The following is a 17,821-nucleotide window of genomic DNA, read 5'->3' as shown; positions in this document are numbered from 1 at the left end:
TAAACAAGCTTTTGGGCAATAAATTATCAAGAAGGGGAGTAATATTTTCAGAAAACAAAATTTAAGATATAAAAATTTGTTGAAAAATTGTGGTTAAAGAAAGAAAAAAAAAGAAAAACTGTGGTTGGGATGAGAATGTATATCAGTTTTGAAGAAAAAAAAATCACAATTTTTATATTCATTTTAATCACACTTCCTAAGAAAGCCATAGTAACTATTTTTCTACCATGAATACTTATAAGGGGGAAAAAAGCTACACTAGTTCTTTAGAAGTACAAATCAGAGGAAAAAATTTTTTAAAAATCCCTAAAATAGACTGAATTTATTTAAACAAACACAACTATTTGCATTACTTATGTAAAATTAATGATAAACTTTGAAAAGAACAATACATATAGTTGCTTAGTCTTTTATTTGTCCTATATCATTCTCTAGAATTTCACGTCTTGTTCAAATTCAAGAAGCACAGGGCACATGTAGGATTATAACTAAGAATAAACTTACAGACTTATTTATACTAACCTGAATCTATCTAAAAAGTAACTGTGATGTAGAACTGCTGGCCTGCTGTAAGTTCCTTCTTTGTTATAATACGCAATATAACTTCTTTGGATTCTCTCTTCTAAGTAAGATCTGAAGATAGTGTGGTGACTATAGTGATTATATGTAAATAAAATAATATCAATATATTTTTAGCATAATTTATAACAACACAACTGTCAAACTATTTTTGAGTCAAGCTAAAAAGATTATACAAGTCCTAGCCTAAAACAAAGACCAATGCAGTGTTTTATTTTTATCTTTCAAATTCATTGAATAATAGGTACCTTCAATTTGGTTTATTTTGCCTACTCCATATTGTAATAATTTGCATTATTAGAACTTTTTCTAAAAACATTGAGTCTAAATATTTCTTAGGTTGATCTGGTCCTCTGTAAATTAGGCATCTAAGTCAATTAACAGGTTTCAGAATATACTAAATTTTACATTAACAAAATGTCATCAGTCAACCAAAATCTCTTACCTTGGCTACTTGTGTTACTGCACTGGCAGCTAATGCTGCATTTGCAATATCTTCCAGTTTACTTCTTGAAATAGCAGAAATAAAATTTAAATAATATGATTCATAGAGTTGATTTCGCAGATCCTATAAATATAATGAATACTTCATTCTTATGGGCAAGTATAAAGGATGACCACAAATGAAAATCTTTTAGATAACTGTAAAAGAGAGATTTTGGAGGATAATATATGTATTTAAAAGATGGATTATGCAAAAGGCAATCAAAAAATATCCCAAGAGAAAAAAGTCATGAAGAAACCTTGGTTACTTGGTTGCCAGAAATAATGGACCTATATATTAATAAAGTTATGATCTATATTATCAATAAAATTCTATTAATTACAAAATCACATAAAACTGCTTGAAAGAGTATATCTGGATTTTCCTTAAAAATATCCAGAAATGGTTCTCTCTCAAATAGTAAAATGCTTATTATATTTTGCAGATACTATTTTCTACAGCTCCGGTCATAGAATAATACAACATACTTCCTTCGCTGTTCAGACATAATTCCAATGACCAATTCCAGAAGCATTAGTTCTCAATCATGCAAAAGTAGTATAATTTAAAGTTATGCTAATTCTTAAATCCAGTTTACTTATCTTCTTAAACCCTAGGCAAATAGAATCTAAATAACCAGACAAGCATACCTTGGATATACTGAGGATTCAATTCCAAACCCCACAATAAAGCAAACATAATAAAGTGAGTCAAAATAATCTTTTGGTTTCCTGGTGCCTATGAAAATTATGTTCACTCAATTCTGCAGTCTATTAAGTGTGCAATAGCATTATGTCTAAAAAAACAGTATATACCTTAATGAAAAAGTACTACTAAAAAATGCTAACCATCATCCAAGCTTTCAGCAAGTTATTACTGCTCACAGATCACCATAACAAACATAATGATAATGAAAAAGTTTGAAACAATGTGATAATTACCAAAATATGACACAGAAACACAAACTAAGCAAATGTTATTGGAAAAACAACACTGACAGACTTGATAGATGCAGGGTTGCCACAGACATTTAATTTCCAGAAAGTACAATACTTGTAAGCTCAATAAAATAAGGTATGCCTCTATTTCTTTGAACCTAAGATAGTGTTGATTGAAAGAGGTACCATTATGTAACACCAAGAAAGAATTAATGTGGCCAATAAAATTCTGTAACACATCATCAATTTTAAGATACATCTGGTATTAGAGATCTTTAGGTGTGAAAAACTGAGGGTTTGGAGCTTGTGTGAGGAAGGCTGCTGAGCAGAGTAGTGGTTTAAGAAACGTTAGGGGATTGGTTAAAGGATAAAGAATTGAGGGGGCGCCTGGGTGGCTCAGTTGGTTGAGCATCTGCTTTCCTCTCAGGTCATGATCCCAGAGTCCTGGGATCAAGTCCTGCATTGGGCTCCCTGCTCAGCGGGGAGTCTGCTTCTCCCTCTCCCACTCCCCCTGCTTGTACTCTGTCATAAATAAAATCTTAAAAAAAAAAAAAAGGATAAAGGATTGAGAATTAAGGGGAATGAAAAAATAAGTATGTTGAATATATTGGGAGTCATGTTTCTTACTGTCAGATTTGTAGAGGGAAAAAGAGAAAAACTAGGATGAACCTATATTTCTGAAATGAAACAGTTTTGGATATTTACTATATGTCTTTTTACCTAGAGAGATAAAGATTTCTAGAGTTGAATATCGATATAAAAGTGTGTGTGTGTATATACATATATATTTATATACACACACATACACACACGCATATATATATGTATGTATTTCCTAGTTCTGTCCATTAAGATATCCTAAGAACTGTAGCAATGAATACACCTTATTCTCAGTTGCTGATTTCTAAATACCATTCTCTACAAAAAACAACCAGACTCTTTAGATAAATGGCTGAATCTCAGGCTAGGACAGAGTAAGTAGGAGAGGAGACTGAAAAATCCTACTGTGCCCCAAAGTAAACAAGTGGTCAAAGAATGATGGGGACATTTCAAAAGGACACAGAAACTGAACAAGGTTGTAGGATGTAAGATCAACATATATATCTATGATGATATATATGCAATTGCTCAATTCAAGTATATAAATAAAAAACAGAATTAAGAAAATTCAATATTGCATTAAAAATATGAATACATTTAATAAGTGTGAAATCTTTATCTGTACACTATAAAACATTATTGAGAGAAATTAAAGATCTAAATAAATAAAATGATACTCCATGTTCATGGATTAGAAAATTTAATATTGTAGATAATAATATTCATCAAATTGATCTATAGATTCAATGTAATCCCCATCAGCTCCAAGTAGCTTCTTATAGAAATTCACAACCTAAGGATGCCTAGGTCGCTCAGCAGTTAAGCACCTGCCTACGGCTCAGGGCGTGATCCCAGGGTCCGGGGACTGAGTCCCACACTGGGCTCCCTGTGAGGAGCCCGCTTCTCCCTCTGCCTATGTTTCTGCCTCTTTCTGTGTCTCTCATGAATAAAAGAAAAAATTCACAACCTAATCCTAAAATTAATATGAAAACTCAAGGGACCTAGAGAAGCCAAAAAAAAAAAAAATCTAGAAAACGAAGACTGTAAGTTGGAAGACTCAACTTCCCAATTTCAAACCTTGCTACGGAGCAAGAGTAGTCAAGACAGTGTGGTACTGGTATAGGACAGATATTGAGATTAGTGGAATAGAACTGAGAGTCCAAAATAAACCAAGGTATCTACTGTTAATTAATTTTCAATAAAACTGGCAAGACCATTCATGGGAGAAAGAATAATCTCTTCAGTGAACGATGCTAGGACAATTGGGTAACATGCAAAAGAATGAAGCTGGATGTCTATCTTGTACCATATATAAAAACTGGATCAAAGATCTAAATATAAGAGCCAAACGGGTAAAAATGAAAATATATACACAGAAATATGTACAAATGTTTATAAGGTTATTATATGTTATAGCATTTTTCATAATAGCCACAAATGTGGAAGGGGCTGATAAATCCTATCTCTTTAAAAAAATGGCAAAGTAAGGTTTATGGAAGATAAAAGAGAAAGCTGGGCATCATCAGCTAAAAAGGACACAAAATATGTGACCTTTGCTAACAATTTAAATACAGCTGATCCTTGAACAACATGGGGCTGAGGCACTGACACCTTGCACAGTTGAAAATTTGCGTTTAACTTCTGATTCCCCAGGAACTTAGCTACTGATAGTGTATTGTTGACCAAAAGCCTTAATGTAACATAAACAGTCAATTAATACATATTTTGTATGTATATATATTATATACTGTGTTTTTACAATAAAATAAGCTAGAGAAAAGATTAGGAAAAATCATAAGGGAGAAAATACATTTAGAGTACCATAAAAAAGCCTCCTATAAGTGGACCTGTGTAGTTCAAACCTGTGTTGTTCAAGGGCCAACTGCAGTAATTTGATTCAATAGTCAGTAATGAGATGCTTCTGAGTCTGTGGCAGACATTATTAACTACTTATTTAATACACATTTCCCCCCCCTTCCTTGCTAAAAGAATCCAGATTTTGTTTGGGGACAATATACTCATCTAAATATTAACTTTTGCAACCTCTTTTGAAGTTAATTCTATCCAGTGAAACATAAATAAATGAGTCTTCTGGGAGCTTCTGGGGAATCTTTGCTTTCCTGATCAAAACAAACAATTGGGACTGGAATAGTTTATTTCCCCCTTCTTGCTTTGAACATAGATGTAAAATTGGTCTCAGCTGCCACGTAGTTCTAGGAAGCACCAATCAAGACAATGCAAAATGAGAAACCAAAGGAAACATCAGAAAGACAGAAGGAGCCAGGGTCTTTGACTACTTCATAAAACTACTATACAAGCTTGGGCTTCCTACTCCCGAACTTCCTATTATATTAGAAAAATAAAACCCTAGTTTTAAAGTTAATAGAGTTAGATTTTCTGGGGTACCTCGGTAGCTCAGTTGGTTAAGCACCTGCCTTTGGCTTGGGTCATGAAATCATGATCCCAGGGTTCTGGGATTGAGCTCTGCACTGGGCTCCCTGCTCGGTGGGGAGTCTGCTTCTCCCTCCCACCCTCCCTCTCCCTCTGACCCTCCCCCTTGCTTGTGCTCTCTCTCAAATAAATAAATAAAATCTTTAGGGATGCCTGGGTGGCTCAGTGGTTGGGCATCTGCCTTTGGCTAAGGTCATGATACAGGGTTCTGGGATCGAGTCCCACATTCAGGCTTCTCGCAGAGAGCCTGCTTCTCCCTCTGCCTATGTCTCTCATGAATAAACAGATAAAGTCTTAAAAAAAAAACTTTAATAAAAAAATATTATGTATTAAATTTTCTGTTTTTTAAAGCCAGGCTAACTCTTAATATGCTTCTACAGCCAAAAAATTTTAAATCTTTCAGTCTTTTAAAATTCAAAGATAGTCTCAAAAATCAAAGTGGGAAATTGGGTAAGGCAATTTCTAATTTTTCACACTGGAAATCTAAGAAATTTGGGGGGAAAAAACCTGTTTCCACATTCTAGGGTCAGGAAAACAACTTATATTACCTGGCACATTCTGTCAATATTTTCTTCAGTTGGCATTACAAAGTACACTGCAGGAACATCTGGAATAGGATCTCGATCAGAGTGCAAAAGCCTAAAAGATATTAAGAACATAAAATTCACTTTTTTCTTAATCACTTATCTAAAAATATAGTTTAAAACAGTATTTCTCAAACTAGGAATTAACCAGTTCAGGGAGAAGGATCAGTACACTAAAAGCTCCTGCTGCAAGTAATCTTCTTTTTTTTAAAGATTTTATTTATTTATTCATGATAGAGAGAGAGAGAGAGAGAGGCAGAGACACAGGCAGAGGGAGAAGCAGGCTCCAACATGGGACTCGATCCTGGGTCTCCAGGATCATGCCCTGGGCCAAACTGCTGAGCCACCCAGGGATTAAATTAATTAATCACTTAATCCAGTTTTAAACTTATATCAGTGCTAGTATTATTTATTAGTAAGATCCTAATGTCAGTCTTCATCTCTTCTATTATAATCACCTTATTTCCTTTCTTTTGTTTTTTAAAGATTTTGAGAGAGATCACAAGTAGGAGGAGGAGCAGAGGGAGAGGGAAAAGCAGACTCCCTGCTGAGCAGGGAGCCGGATGTGGAACTCCATCCAAGGACCCTAGAATATTGACCTGAACTGGAGGCAGATACTAAACCTACAGAGCCATGCAGGCACCCAAATCACCTTATTTCTAATACCAATATTCTTCCTGAAGAAGAACTAAAGTACATTGAATATCAATTTATTTACAGTTTTCACAGAAATATGGCTGGAGGAGGGTGGGTGGGAGGAAAGTGCAGTTCTCTAAAAGGGATAACAGAAAGCTGGAAGAGTCTTTAAAAACAATGAAAGAGAGACGCCTGGGTGGCTCAGTGGCATTACATCTGCCTTTAGCTCAGGTTGTGATCCTGGCGTCCTGGGATGGAGTCCCACATCAGGCTCCCCTGAACGGAGCCTGCTTCTCCCTCTGCCTGTGTCTCTGCCTCTCTCTCTCATGAATAAATAAAATTTTTAAAAACAAACAAAACAATGAAAAAAATTAACCATAAATAAAATCAAATATAATTTTTAAATGAAAGATTTATGAGTGCTTCCTTAAAACTTTAAGATAATCTATTTTGTTTGTATTTATTGCATCATAAGAGAATGCACAAGAGATCACCTAAGTATCTCATAGATTTTATCACTTGATCATTTTCTCCAACAATTCAGGGAGTATACTGATTCAAATACCACAATATCAAGTCACAAAATGTCTTTATTTTTCACTGTTAAGCTTCTGCTATGCTTATATCAGGAAATATGACTAACATGCTATTTGTACAATATTCTCGTCATCCTTCTATGAACAATATTCTATATACAATCTTCCTATACATGCTTCCATATATGATATTGTAGTCACCTTTCTATAAAGATGAGAGTGAAAGAGACTGCCACTTCTGGAAGCTGGAACTTCTTTCTATCTGTTTAACTACTGCTACTGACACCAGAAAGATTACACTGTTATGACAGCCATTGGTTATTATCTTATGTTGGCTGTCCAACTGCCTGAAGAGCTACAACCACCATGAACATGAACCATTTCATGTTCTGGAAAGCTTTAATTATTATTTCCTACAAATCAGCCTAAACTAGCTTGCAGAGCATAGAATACTTGATGAAGCATTCTTCAGCAGATAGGGAAGACAGTCAGAGGTACTGTGCACAGAAATTTACAAGGGTAGCTGTGTGATTTTTTTTTATATTCTGGTGACAACAGCAACAGGTGGGCAGAAAGAATCTATTACTCTCAAACTGGCATACTGCCTTGTTACCCTTTAAGGAAGTATTAAAGCCTCACATCTGTTAGTCACTGTTACTAAGCCATTATGGTTCAGAAGACAAACAGGTACAGAATCCAGGGTCAAGCAGTTTGAACACTGCTATTAACTAGCTGTCCAATCATGGGACGATCACTTAAACTCTATAAACTTTAATCTTTTTATTAGTAAAATAAAGGAGTTAATCAGTAAGGCAGCAATAGTAATTAATGCTTATTAAGGAACCACCACTTAAAAAATTTATTTATTCATGAGAGACACACACAGAGAAGCAGAGACATAGGCAGAAGGAGAAGCAGGATCCCTGATGTAGGACTCGATCCCAGGACTCCAGAATCGCGACCTGAACCAAAGGCAGACATTCAACCACTGAGCCACCCAGGTGTCCTAATAAACCATCATTTTCAAGGATGGCATTAAGCTAAATATTCAGGTAATAAGAATTAACACATTACCAACAACAAATTTGTATTTTAAGTCTGAAATAAAAATGAAAGGAAAATTTGTATTGCATATTTCATCAAACCTAAGGTGCTATCAATTTTAAAACATATTAAAATAATTTCTGTTAAAATTGGCAGAAAAATGCTGCCAATTTAATCATTACATAGCATTAATTAGAAGATAGATCCTAATTTCAGAAATATAAAAAAGTGAAAAAATACATTGTGGAATGAATGCAATATAATATTCTACTAATTTCAAACAAATGCTTAACATAAAATTGAAGAATTAAAGAATTTAATCACATTCTGATATGTTACTAACTGGAAATCTAAAACCACACTGCCACTAAAAGAGCACATTTCAATCCAATATAACAATAGAATGGAACTTGGTTATAACATCATAAATAGAACAAAAAGCAAATAGGATAGGATATCTTAAAACTGGACTCCTTCAGTACATAAAGTATCAGTATGTATACATGAATACAGCCCTTCTCCAAACGTTCTATTCAGCTAAGTCTACAAAGCAATGCAATTTATTTATCAAACATACCAGAAGTAATATAATCAAATTCAGTCAGTATTAAGAAGCAACATAGTTCCTTTGGTGATCAACTGCATTGTATCACAGAGACTTACATTTTTCATATAATGATAACCTAATTTAGATATTCTTCTATTTAAAAAGTATATTTAAATTGAAGGAATAAAAAATTTCCAGAGATGGAAGAGATCTTAACATAACCAGTTCTTTTCCTTCACATAAGAGGGTAAACCAGTCTATACGAAAAGACACAAGGGAGAAAATTTAAATTCTGAAATTATAAAGCCTCAGATTGAGAATTATTTTTAACTTCAGAATAGTTAGATAAAAGGCAATATGTGAAAAAAATTGTTTTATACAAGTACTGTACCTAATATCCTAATATTATTTTCTCCATAAATGTCCCTTAATCATTTGATTTCAGCGTGGCCAAAAGTATCCTCTAATAATGTATCTGAAAACAAATAGCATTATTACAAATATGTTAAAACTCACAGATGCAGAGTGATTCCCATGTCTCTCAGCTCTTTCACAGACAGCAGCGGAGAGATGATATCTTGGCCAAATCTGTCATAAATGAGCACCTAGTTAAAATAAAATTTAAAAAAAATAGTGTTTTTGAAACATCATTATCAGTGAACAGCTGATGAAGAATGCATATTAAGACAATGTTGAAGTATAATTTATTTTGGTAAATCATGTACGCTGAATTTTAAAAGAAAGATTTTATTTATTTATTTGAGAGAGAAAGAGAATGCACACAGAGAGGGAGAAGAGGGAGAAGTAGACTCCCCGCTGAGCAGAGAGCCTGCCTTGGGGCTTGATCTCAGGACCCTGAGATCATGACCTGAGCCAAAAGTAGACACTCAACCAAATGAGATACCCAGGTTCCCCAATGTATGCTGAACTCTTATACTTACCTCAATTTAATATTTTCTATCATTTACCAAAATGTCCATTCATGTCATAATTTATTTTTAAAAGCATGATCATTTAGGCTAAAACAATATTACATAAATTTATTCTCCTAAAATATTTTTCTAGGATAAAAAAGCATACTAGAAACTATAAAATATTCATCTTATGCTGTAATAAAGGACTTTAAACATACAAAGTCACATACACTTCCTCACTGAGTTCGCATATATCCTTTCTAAAGAGAGAAATTTTACAAATTAGTCCCTCTCAAACCTAATGTGTAACAAGTGTAAAGAAAATTTGGTAATTTAAGTATCAGGGATTAAATAAGATACTCGTTTAAAAAGTTAAGTCCCTTAGGACACCTGGATGGCTCAGTGGTTGAGCGCAGCCTTTGGCTCAGAGAGTGATTGGGCTCCTTGTATGGAGCCTGCTCCTCCTTTCTCTGTGTCTCTGCCTCTCTTTCTGTGTCTCTCATGAATAAATAAATAAAATCTTTAAAAAAAATTAAGTCCCTCAAGAGTACCTGTTAGCCTTATTTTGTCACATACATTTCTTCACATTCTAAAATATTAAAACTGACATCTTTAAAGTAGTAGTAAGAACTCTTGAGTCTTCTTTTTTTTTTTTTTTATAAAGATTTTATTCATTCATGAGAGACGGGGGGGGGGGGGGGCGGCGGGGGGAGAGAGGCAGAGACACAGGCAGAGGGAGAAGCAGGCTCCATGCAGGGAGCCCGATGTGGGACTCGATCCCGGGACTCCAGGATCAGGCCTTGGGCCGAAGGCGGCACTAAACTGCTGAGCCACCTGTGCTGTCCCGAACTCTTGAGTCTTCTAACTCAAAATTAGTTTTACAGTTAAGGCAAATACAAGAGAAACTTCAATTAGTGGTTTTCCATAACTATCTCAATAATTCTTTATGGAATAAGAAAATGTTAATGACAGGATGAAATATCCTTTCATAAAAATATGCTTTTCCTGTATGCCAGAATTTCCATTAGAAAAGCTAAAACTTAGGGCATCTAGCTGGCTCAAAAGGAAGAACTTGCAACTCTTAATATACTGTGTGTAGAGATTACTTAAAAATAAAATCTTAAAAAAAAAAAGGAAAAGCTAAAACTCTTCTGTTCTAGCTATAAGAGGTTGGATGTTTCATCTCTCAAAAGTCTCAGTATATTTGTATTATTAATCTTGTAATATAGAAGTAATGGGAAGGGAGAGAATTTGACATGAATCTGTACCCAAGAAATTCTCAAGCTATTTAATGCAAAAGCTTAATTCACGATTTAGAAACAATAAATAGCATTGTTAATGCAAAGGGCAATAAGAGGATGCCCACAAATGAATGAAGGCAAAAATTAGAGGATACTCTGAAGCTTAACCTATGAATTCAAAATAGATGACTTTAACCACTTTGAGAGTTAATCCAAAAGACTTGTAAGGACTCATCAGTTTTCAAAACACCTGTAATAGTAATTAGGTTGACATGTTCTCAATTATTATCAAAAAAGAAGTATAAAGTGACTATAAACTACTAAGTATACAAGTAATCAGCTGTATTCTAATCTCCTTGAAGAAAGACAGTAGGAAGTTTAGAATGAAGCAGCTCAAAGGACATGAATTTTTAAAGGTTCTCCAGCATTTCTCAAAGGACAACGATTACAGATTGCTTTCTGGTCCAATTAACAATTTCACTGACAGTTTTATATATCATAAATGCCAGTTTATTACTGGCATTCCGGTTTACAGATCACTCTTTCATGAGTTGGTTAAAATGGGCCAGTCCCCCTCTGAATCTGCCTAACCTTGGACAAGCTTCCAAGATCCAAATTCTGGACTTGCAAAGCTAAGGAATATAACATCAATCAGAGTAAAGACTTACCAGTGAGGGACCAAGAGATCAGCTGGATTCCCTAGATGAGTATTACTATCCTTGCCTGTCTCTCTTCATAAAGTGTTTATTAAAAATATTCATGTTAAGAGGCGCCTGGGTGGCTCAGTTGGTTGAGCATGCAACTCTTGATTTTGGCTCAGGTCATGATCTCAGAGTAGTGAGAGACCTACGTTGGGCTCCTCACTGACCTTGGAGCTTGCTTAAGATTCTCTCTCCCTCTGCCCCATCCAACTGCTTGCTTGCACATTTGTGCTCGCTCACTCTCTCTCTCTCAAAAAAGAAAGGAAGAAAGAAACCATGTTAAATAAACTATTCACGCATTACAACTAAAATGTGCTATGTTCAGCATTAATAAGAAATTCCCTCCGATGACAACCAGTAAGGGCCAAGAAAAAGGAAAACAGTCTCTTTTAAAATAAAGTCTCTTACCTTCCATACTGGTTCTCCAGTGCTATTTTTAACATGAGGCACATTGAAATTCAACATACGCTTCAAAGCCACTGGAAATGAAAAGTCTTATTAAATATTATCATTGTTTTTCCGGATTTCATTCAATGTCCCCCACATTTATTACTTACCACCTCAAAACAAAATGCAAAAGTCATCCCAGTAAAACTGACTAATCAGGGTCAGACTTTGTAAGACCATTCCATCAACAGCTAATTGGCAAGTGTTTGAGATTTTTCTGTCCCCAGATGAAAATGTGAAAAATGTTCAGGAAGAAGCCTTTTTCATTCCTCCTGACAATCACAAACTACATTTTTTAAAAGGTTTTAAAAATTTTAATTCCACTATAGTTAACATCTAGTATTACATTTGTTGCAGGTGTACAATAGAGTGATTCAATAATTCTATACATTACTCAGTGCTCATCATGGTAAGTGTACTCTTTAATCTCCTTCACCTATTTCACCCACCCACTGCCCCTTGGTTTAGTTTGTTCTCTATAGTTAAGAGTCTGTTTCTTGGCTTGTCTTCTTTTTCCTTTGCATGTCTTGTTTCTTAAATTCTACATATTAGGGAAATCATATGGTATTTATCTTTCTCTGACTTATTTCACTTTGCATGATAGTATTTAGCTCCATCCATGTAGCTGCAAATGATAAAAGTTTAGTATCTAAAATATATAAGGAACTTCTACAACTCAACAACCAAAAAACAAATAATCCAATTAAAAAATGGGCAGAAGACATGAACAGACATTTCCCTATCTTATGTTTTACATAGATGCAAAAAGAAATTTTATCAATTATAAACTTGCAGTAGTCTCAATAGATAACTAGAGCTGTTGTCTATTTGCTGAAAGCAAAGACCAGAATCACATGAAAAACAAAAATTATGTATAATATATTTAAGTGGTTCATATACAAAACCTTCATACAGCAAGTCTATGTTGTAGTTATCTTGTAGTACATTTTGTGACCAATTTATCTCATCAGATTCACTGAAAAGTTGTACTGTTTAATATCACATGCTCCATGGGAAAGGCGAGACTTTCCCATAGATAGGGTAGATAACTTGCTAAGAAAATATACTGTTTCTAAAATCAAAGCAATTATGTTCTATATGTTACTGCACTTTGTGGTTTTTATTGCTCATCCTTATGTGTCATAGTAGATTCAGAAATTTTTCTAAGGGAATTAAAAATCTCAATATACTTCTATGTAAAGCTGAGAATGTCAATATTCAAGGAAGGGTGTTACTCAGGTAATTTAATTAAGATTGCCAATCCCGTAATCTACTTGGTTGATTTTTAAAAGCGTTTGTATTAGGCTTTCTTAAGTGATGCAAAATAAGCTACAAGTCAAACTCCTACCTATATAATATGTAATACTATATACTACTTACAGTATATGTAAAAATAGTATCTTTGTGCATACATACATGATTTTTTTGTAAAATGTTAGTAGCTAATGCCTATATATATGTACACACACACACACACACACACACGGCTAATAACTTATAGCTGCTTCAAAAGCTTACAGATGTTATTACATGAGAAACACATAAACATACACAAAAAACATTTTGGTACTTAAACCTGAAATAACATAAGAGGCACACAGAGTGCTGCTGAATTAACTTGCTCACTGAACTTTAATGAGTTCCTCCTCCCACTTCCAAGCATCACCACCCTGGCACCCATGGCCAACAGGTAGAAAAATCTTGTTTCTGGGAATAGCTGTTCACATTCTTGACACAGGACAACTAGAAAAAACTACAGTTTGGACTGCATGTGAATCCCAGGTGTATAGAGTCCTCTAGAGCCAGGCTCAGCAGATATTCCCGCATTTGCCTTCTCAGTCGCATCTAGGCAAGTTTCTTCAGCTCTGACCCTTGGCTATCTTAACAGAGATTTTGACACAGTGGGTTTGTTAATGAAGTATAGGGCCTATGTTTAAAGAATGTGGGGAAAAAAAAAGGGCAGCCCGGGGGGCTCACTGGCTCAGTAGTTTAGTGTTGCCTTCAGCCCAGGGCCTGATCCTGGAGACCTGGGATCGAGTCCCGCGTCGGGCTCCCTGCATGGAGCCTGCTTCTCCCTCTGCCTGTGTCTCTCATGAATAAATAAATAAATCTTAAAAAAAAAAAAAAAAGAATGTGGAAGAATATAATTTTACTTTCATCAGAGTAACTCCTTAAAGTCTTAAATCATTGCTTTTAACTGAAATAGTAATCCAGTTTTCTTTACTGACCCTAAACATACCATCTACAGTTCAAAACTTGGTTAATGTAGTTTCACCCTTACCTGGAATGTTTTCGTCACTCATTTGCTATAATGATCAACTATACTTACTATTCATTCAACAAATGTTTAATGATTGTTTACTATCTGCTGGACACTGCTCCAGCTGTTGGCACTAAACACAACAGATTGAAGAAAAAAAATGACCTTTTTCAAGAAGCTTTCATTTTAGTTGGAAAAAGACAACAAAGTAAGTTTAAACACATGGCATGTGAGATCATGGTAAGTGGTATGGAGAAAAACAAAGGACAGAGGGAAAAGAGAGTTGCAGTGTAATTTTAAATAGGGTAGCCAAGAAAGGCCTCCTAAGAAGGTAACATTTAAATAAAGGTCTAGGGGAGGTGAAGCAGGGAACCATGCAAATATCTCTGAAAGCATATTCCAAAAAGAGGCAACAAAAAAGGCTCTGTAGTGGGAGCATTCTGGTGTGTTCAAGGGAAGGGGAGAGTAAGAGGGAAGTGAGGTCAGAAAGTTAAGGGGGGAGCAGATCATATAGGGCCTTGTAGACCACTGTAAGATTACTTTGGCTTATACCATGATTGAAATGGGAAGCTGCTGGAGAATTCGGAGCAAAAGGTGACAAATATGTATTGACACTTTGGTACTGTGTGAAGAAAAATGAAGAACAAGAATATAAAAGCAAGGAGACTAAATAAGAGGTCACTGCAAAAATTCATAGTATTGTGGACCTGTGTGATAACAGTAACAATAGTCATATTGTGGATATATTTTCAGAGTAGAGCTGATAAGATTTACCCACAGGTCTGATATGGGATATGAAAAAGAGAAGTGAAGAAACCTTAAAAGCTTTGACCTGAGCAACTATCTACAAGGATGGAGTTGACATGGTGATCTAAGCAACTAAGAGTTGATCTAATTGCTTAGATCAAATCTAAGAGTTCAGAGGAACTCTATCCACCCATATCCGCTAATTGGCAACTCTGTCCTAGTATACTAGCATAATATAGCATATATACATATAGTGCAAATTTCAGGAAGTTATTTTTGTAAATTATTTCCAGGTAAGACAGAAAAAGTAGTACGAAAAATAACCCAGGAATAGGTCTGTGGAAAGGTGTTTCCTTTTAAAAACTGTCTTTGGTTACAGTGTAAGAATTACTGTGGCAACTGATGATAATTTTTAGGCCAAAAGTGTTGTATATTCCAGCCAAATGTTTCAGATTACTTGATAATTACCCAAATATACGGAAAACTAGATCAGTAAGTCAGTGATTGAACAAAACTATTAAAAATCAAACACTAGCGTAGCCTTCAAAGTAATTCTGCTTGAATGCCTGTGAGTGTCCAGCACTGGAGCTCCCCTGGAGTCCCCGATATTTTGTTACTATATTTTGTTACGATATTTTGGTACTATATTTATAGTACCTAAAGCCAAGAGGCCACATGAGATCACTGCAAGAGAGAAAGCAGTTGATGTGTGGCTTTCCAATGTTGAGAAGTGGGGATGGTGAACAAGAACCACCAAAGAGGAGGCATGCATGAAAGACTACGGTAACAGGACTTTGCCAGTTGAACTAAAGGTGAGAATAAAGAGGGGAGTGTTTCAGGAAAGTTTCACAAACAAGATGACTTTTAAGGTGACCTTTAAAAGACAAATATTCTTCAAGCAGGCAAAGCAAAAAACAGGCATGCTAGTTACCCTCTCTATACCTCAGTTTCCTCATCTACAAAATAATACTGGTAAAATCACTTACAACAATGCCTAGCTATACTAAATGCTCAGTATCAGCTATTCTCTACCCAAATAGATTGCAAATTCCTCTGTATCACAGTGTCCTGTATCTAGAATATTTGAGAATTGATTTTGAGCTACTTCCCAGGATATTCTTATGCATCAGGGAATATGGGGAACATCAGGGAAATGTTTACTTCTGCTACTATAACACATATGGGGTTTTACCTTTCTCTGAAAATAAGAGAACTCAACTAGAGTATCAATTTGATAAATGATTAATGTGGCATCAACTATCTAGTTATAATGTGAAATCTCACTATAATGGTTTATTTTCACAGAAATCAAAATTATACTAGATTTTAATATTCCAAAAAGTTTCTTCATATAAAAATTACTACAAGTTCCATTTTTTTGGAAAGTCTCCTTTGTATTGGTTAAGCTGTCCTTGTTATGTTGTTTTAATATGTAGTATGACCTAGTTCATTGAGCTTCATTAAGCTGTCAGAACCATACTGCAAAGACAAGTGGGGCTTCTATTTGCTTACATATAAAATATGTGGCAGGTATTCCCCAAATCTTACTTAAATTATGCCTAACTTCATCTGATAGCTTATACTAAATGATCTAATGGGAAAAGCAGAACACAATTCCAAATTCACTCTCTGTCGTTACTAGATTAAAGTCTATTAATTTTTTCTCTGAATTCTAAAGGAAGGAATCAAGCACAACCAAAACCCCTCCTGTAAACCATATCAATTGTAACCATTTATTTTCCAATTCAGATTAACATGCAAAAGAACATAATACAAGGGACCATTTACAAATTCTATTAGCTCCTCAGAATGAACAGCTTGCCAACTTCCAGGCCAATTAGCTAGTTGGTTTGGAGCTTACAGGTATAAACCATGTTTATCAGAAGTTTACAAAAAATAAGGAACAACAAAATATCTAAGACGGAAAAAATATCGAAGCTTAAGGGAAAAAATCTGTACTTTTAAAAAACATTTCACTGTACAAATGAAAGCTATATAACTGCTCTATCGAGGATGAAACTAAAAGTTTTAAAATACTAATCTGTCAAACGGTTAAAATGACAAAGCTACTAATCCACTGTTTTTTGGCTATTCTTCAATTCCATTCCAGCGAACTAAAGAAGGAAATCTTTACCACTAGGCATTTCTATTCAGGTACCCCCAAAAGATTGGCCCAAAGAGAAATGGCAGAACGCAAGCTGCTCAGAAAGAATATCTAAATTTTGTAATTGTGGAGGAAGCGTAAAAACGGAAAACTCCCAACATTAAAACTAAATGAACTGAATCCCGCAGAGAAACAAACCCGGAGACTTCATGGGTAGCAACAGAGGGGGAGAAATGCCAGCTGCCGGATCTTTTTGCGATGGCCTTCTAAGGCCCAGTAGAAAAGGGGCAAGAGCAGGGCTGTAGCAAACTGCCCACCTGGAAGCCCCTTCTTCTGAACCACGTAAGAGGGGCCGGGTTCTCAAGCTACCGGCATCTCTTCCCTAAAAACTCAAAAGGGGAGGGGCTCTCGATGCTCTAGGACCTGGAATGAGCCTCTGGAAGGCCGTCTCCAAGCTGCACGCACCGCGACCCAGGCGGGGCGACAGGCAAAGGATGTCCCCACTGCAGGCAGAAAACCGCTGGGAGAAGGGAATAGATCGTACCGGTTTGTCTGTCTCGAATACTCGCCGCTGCAGGCGCCGCCATCTTGACTCCCACCATCCACTGCCCGGTTGGCGAGCACAGCCTGATTACGTGGCCGCCCGACTGCCCCGGAAGCAAAGGCCACGGGGCGGGGCCGAGGGAGGCTCTCGGGGGCCGGATCGCGGCGGCTTCCGCTCTCCCCAGGACTCGGGAGACCCAGGGGATTCACACCCGAGCCCCTCGTGGGGTTTACTTTCCAGCTGGGAACCGGGGTTGTTACCCTAATGAAGAAGCCACAGCTTCCCAAATGGTAGCTGCTTTAAGCCGAACTCTTGGGGAGGAGCGTGGGGTTTGTAATAAATACCAAATTGGTCGTGGTGTTAATTAAATACTAAATTGGTCGTTTTCAGATGTCTTAGATGTTGAGACTGAGCTAGGGGTTTCAGGATCACTGGACTAAAGTAAATGAAGCTCCAGGAACAAA

General features: G+C 35.9%; 1 protein-coding gene across 5 annotated transcripts in view; it reads right to left on the bottom strand.

Annotated features, from left to right (window-relative positions):
- Nucleotides 1-17,491, bottom strand: part of SCFD1 (sec1 family domain containing 1) — a 106,497-nt gene extending 89,006 nt beyond the window's left edge. The window contains exons 1-5 of one of the 5 annotated variants that reach the window (XM_025443507.3): nt 17,358-17,491; nt 11,664-11,734; nt 8,916-9,004; nt 5,601-5,691; nt 1,025-1,147 (exon numbers count right to left, since the gene is read on the bottom strand). In XM_025443507.3, the coding sequence (XP_025299292.1) occupies nt 1,025-1,147; nt 5,601-5,691; nt 8,916-9,004; nt 11,664-11,734; nt 17,358-17,415 (432 nt within the window). In that variant the 5' untranslated portion in view covers nt 17,416-17,491. Of the gene's footprint in view, nt 1-522; nt 626-1,024; nt 1,148-5,600; nt 5,692-8,915; nt 9,005-11,663; nt 11,735-17,357 lie in introns of those variants that run through there. The other 4 variants (XM_035719642.2, XM_025443509.3, XM_025443510.3 and 1 more) reach the window with 4 other exon arrangements.
- Nucleotides 17,492-17,821: the final 330 nt, after the last annotated feature.

The sequence above is a fragment of the Canis lupus genome, chromosome 8 (assembly GCF_003254725.2).
Source record: "Canis lupus dingo isolate Sandy chromosome 8, ASM325472v2, whole genome shotgun sequence".
Lineage (NCBI taxonomy): Eukaryota > Metazoa > Chordata > Mammalia > Carnivora > Canidae > Canis > Canis lupus.
This window is presented reverse-complemented; position numbering and strand designations above follow the sequence as displayed.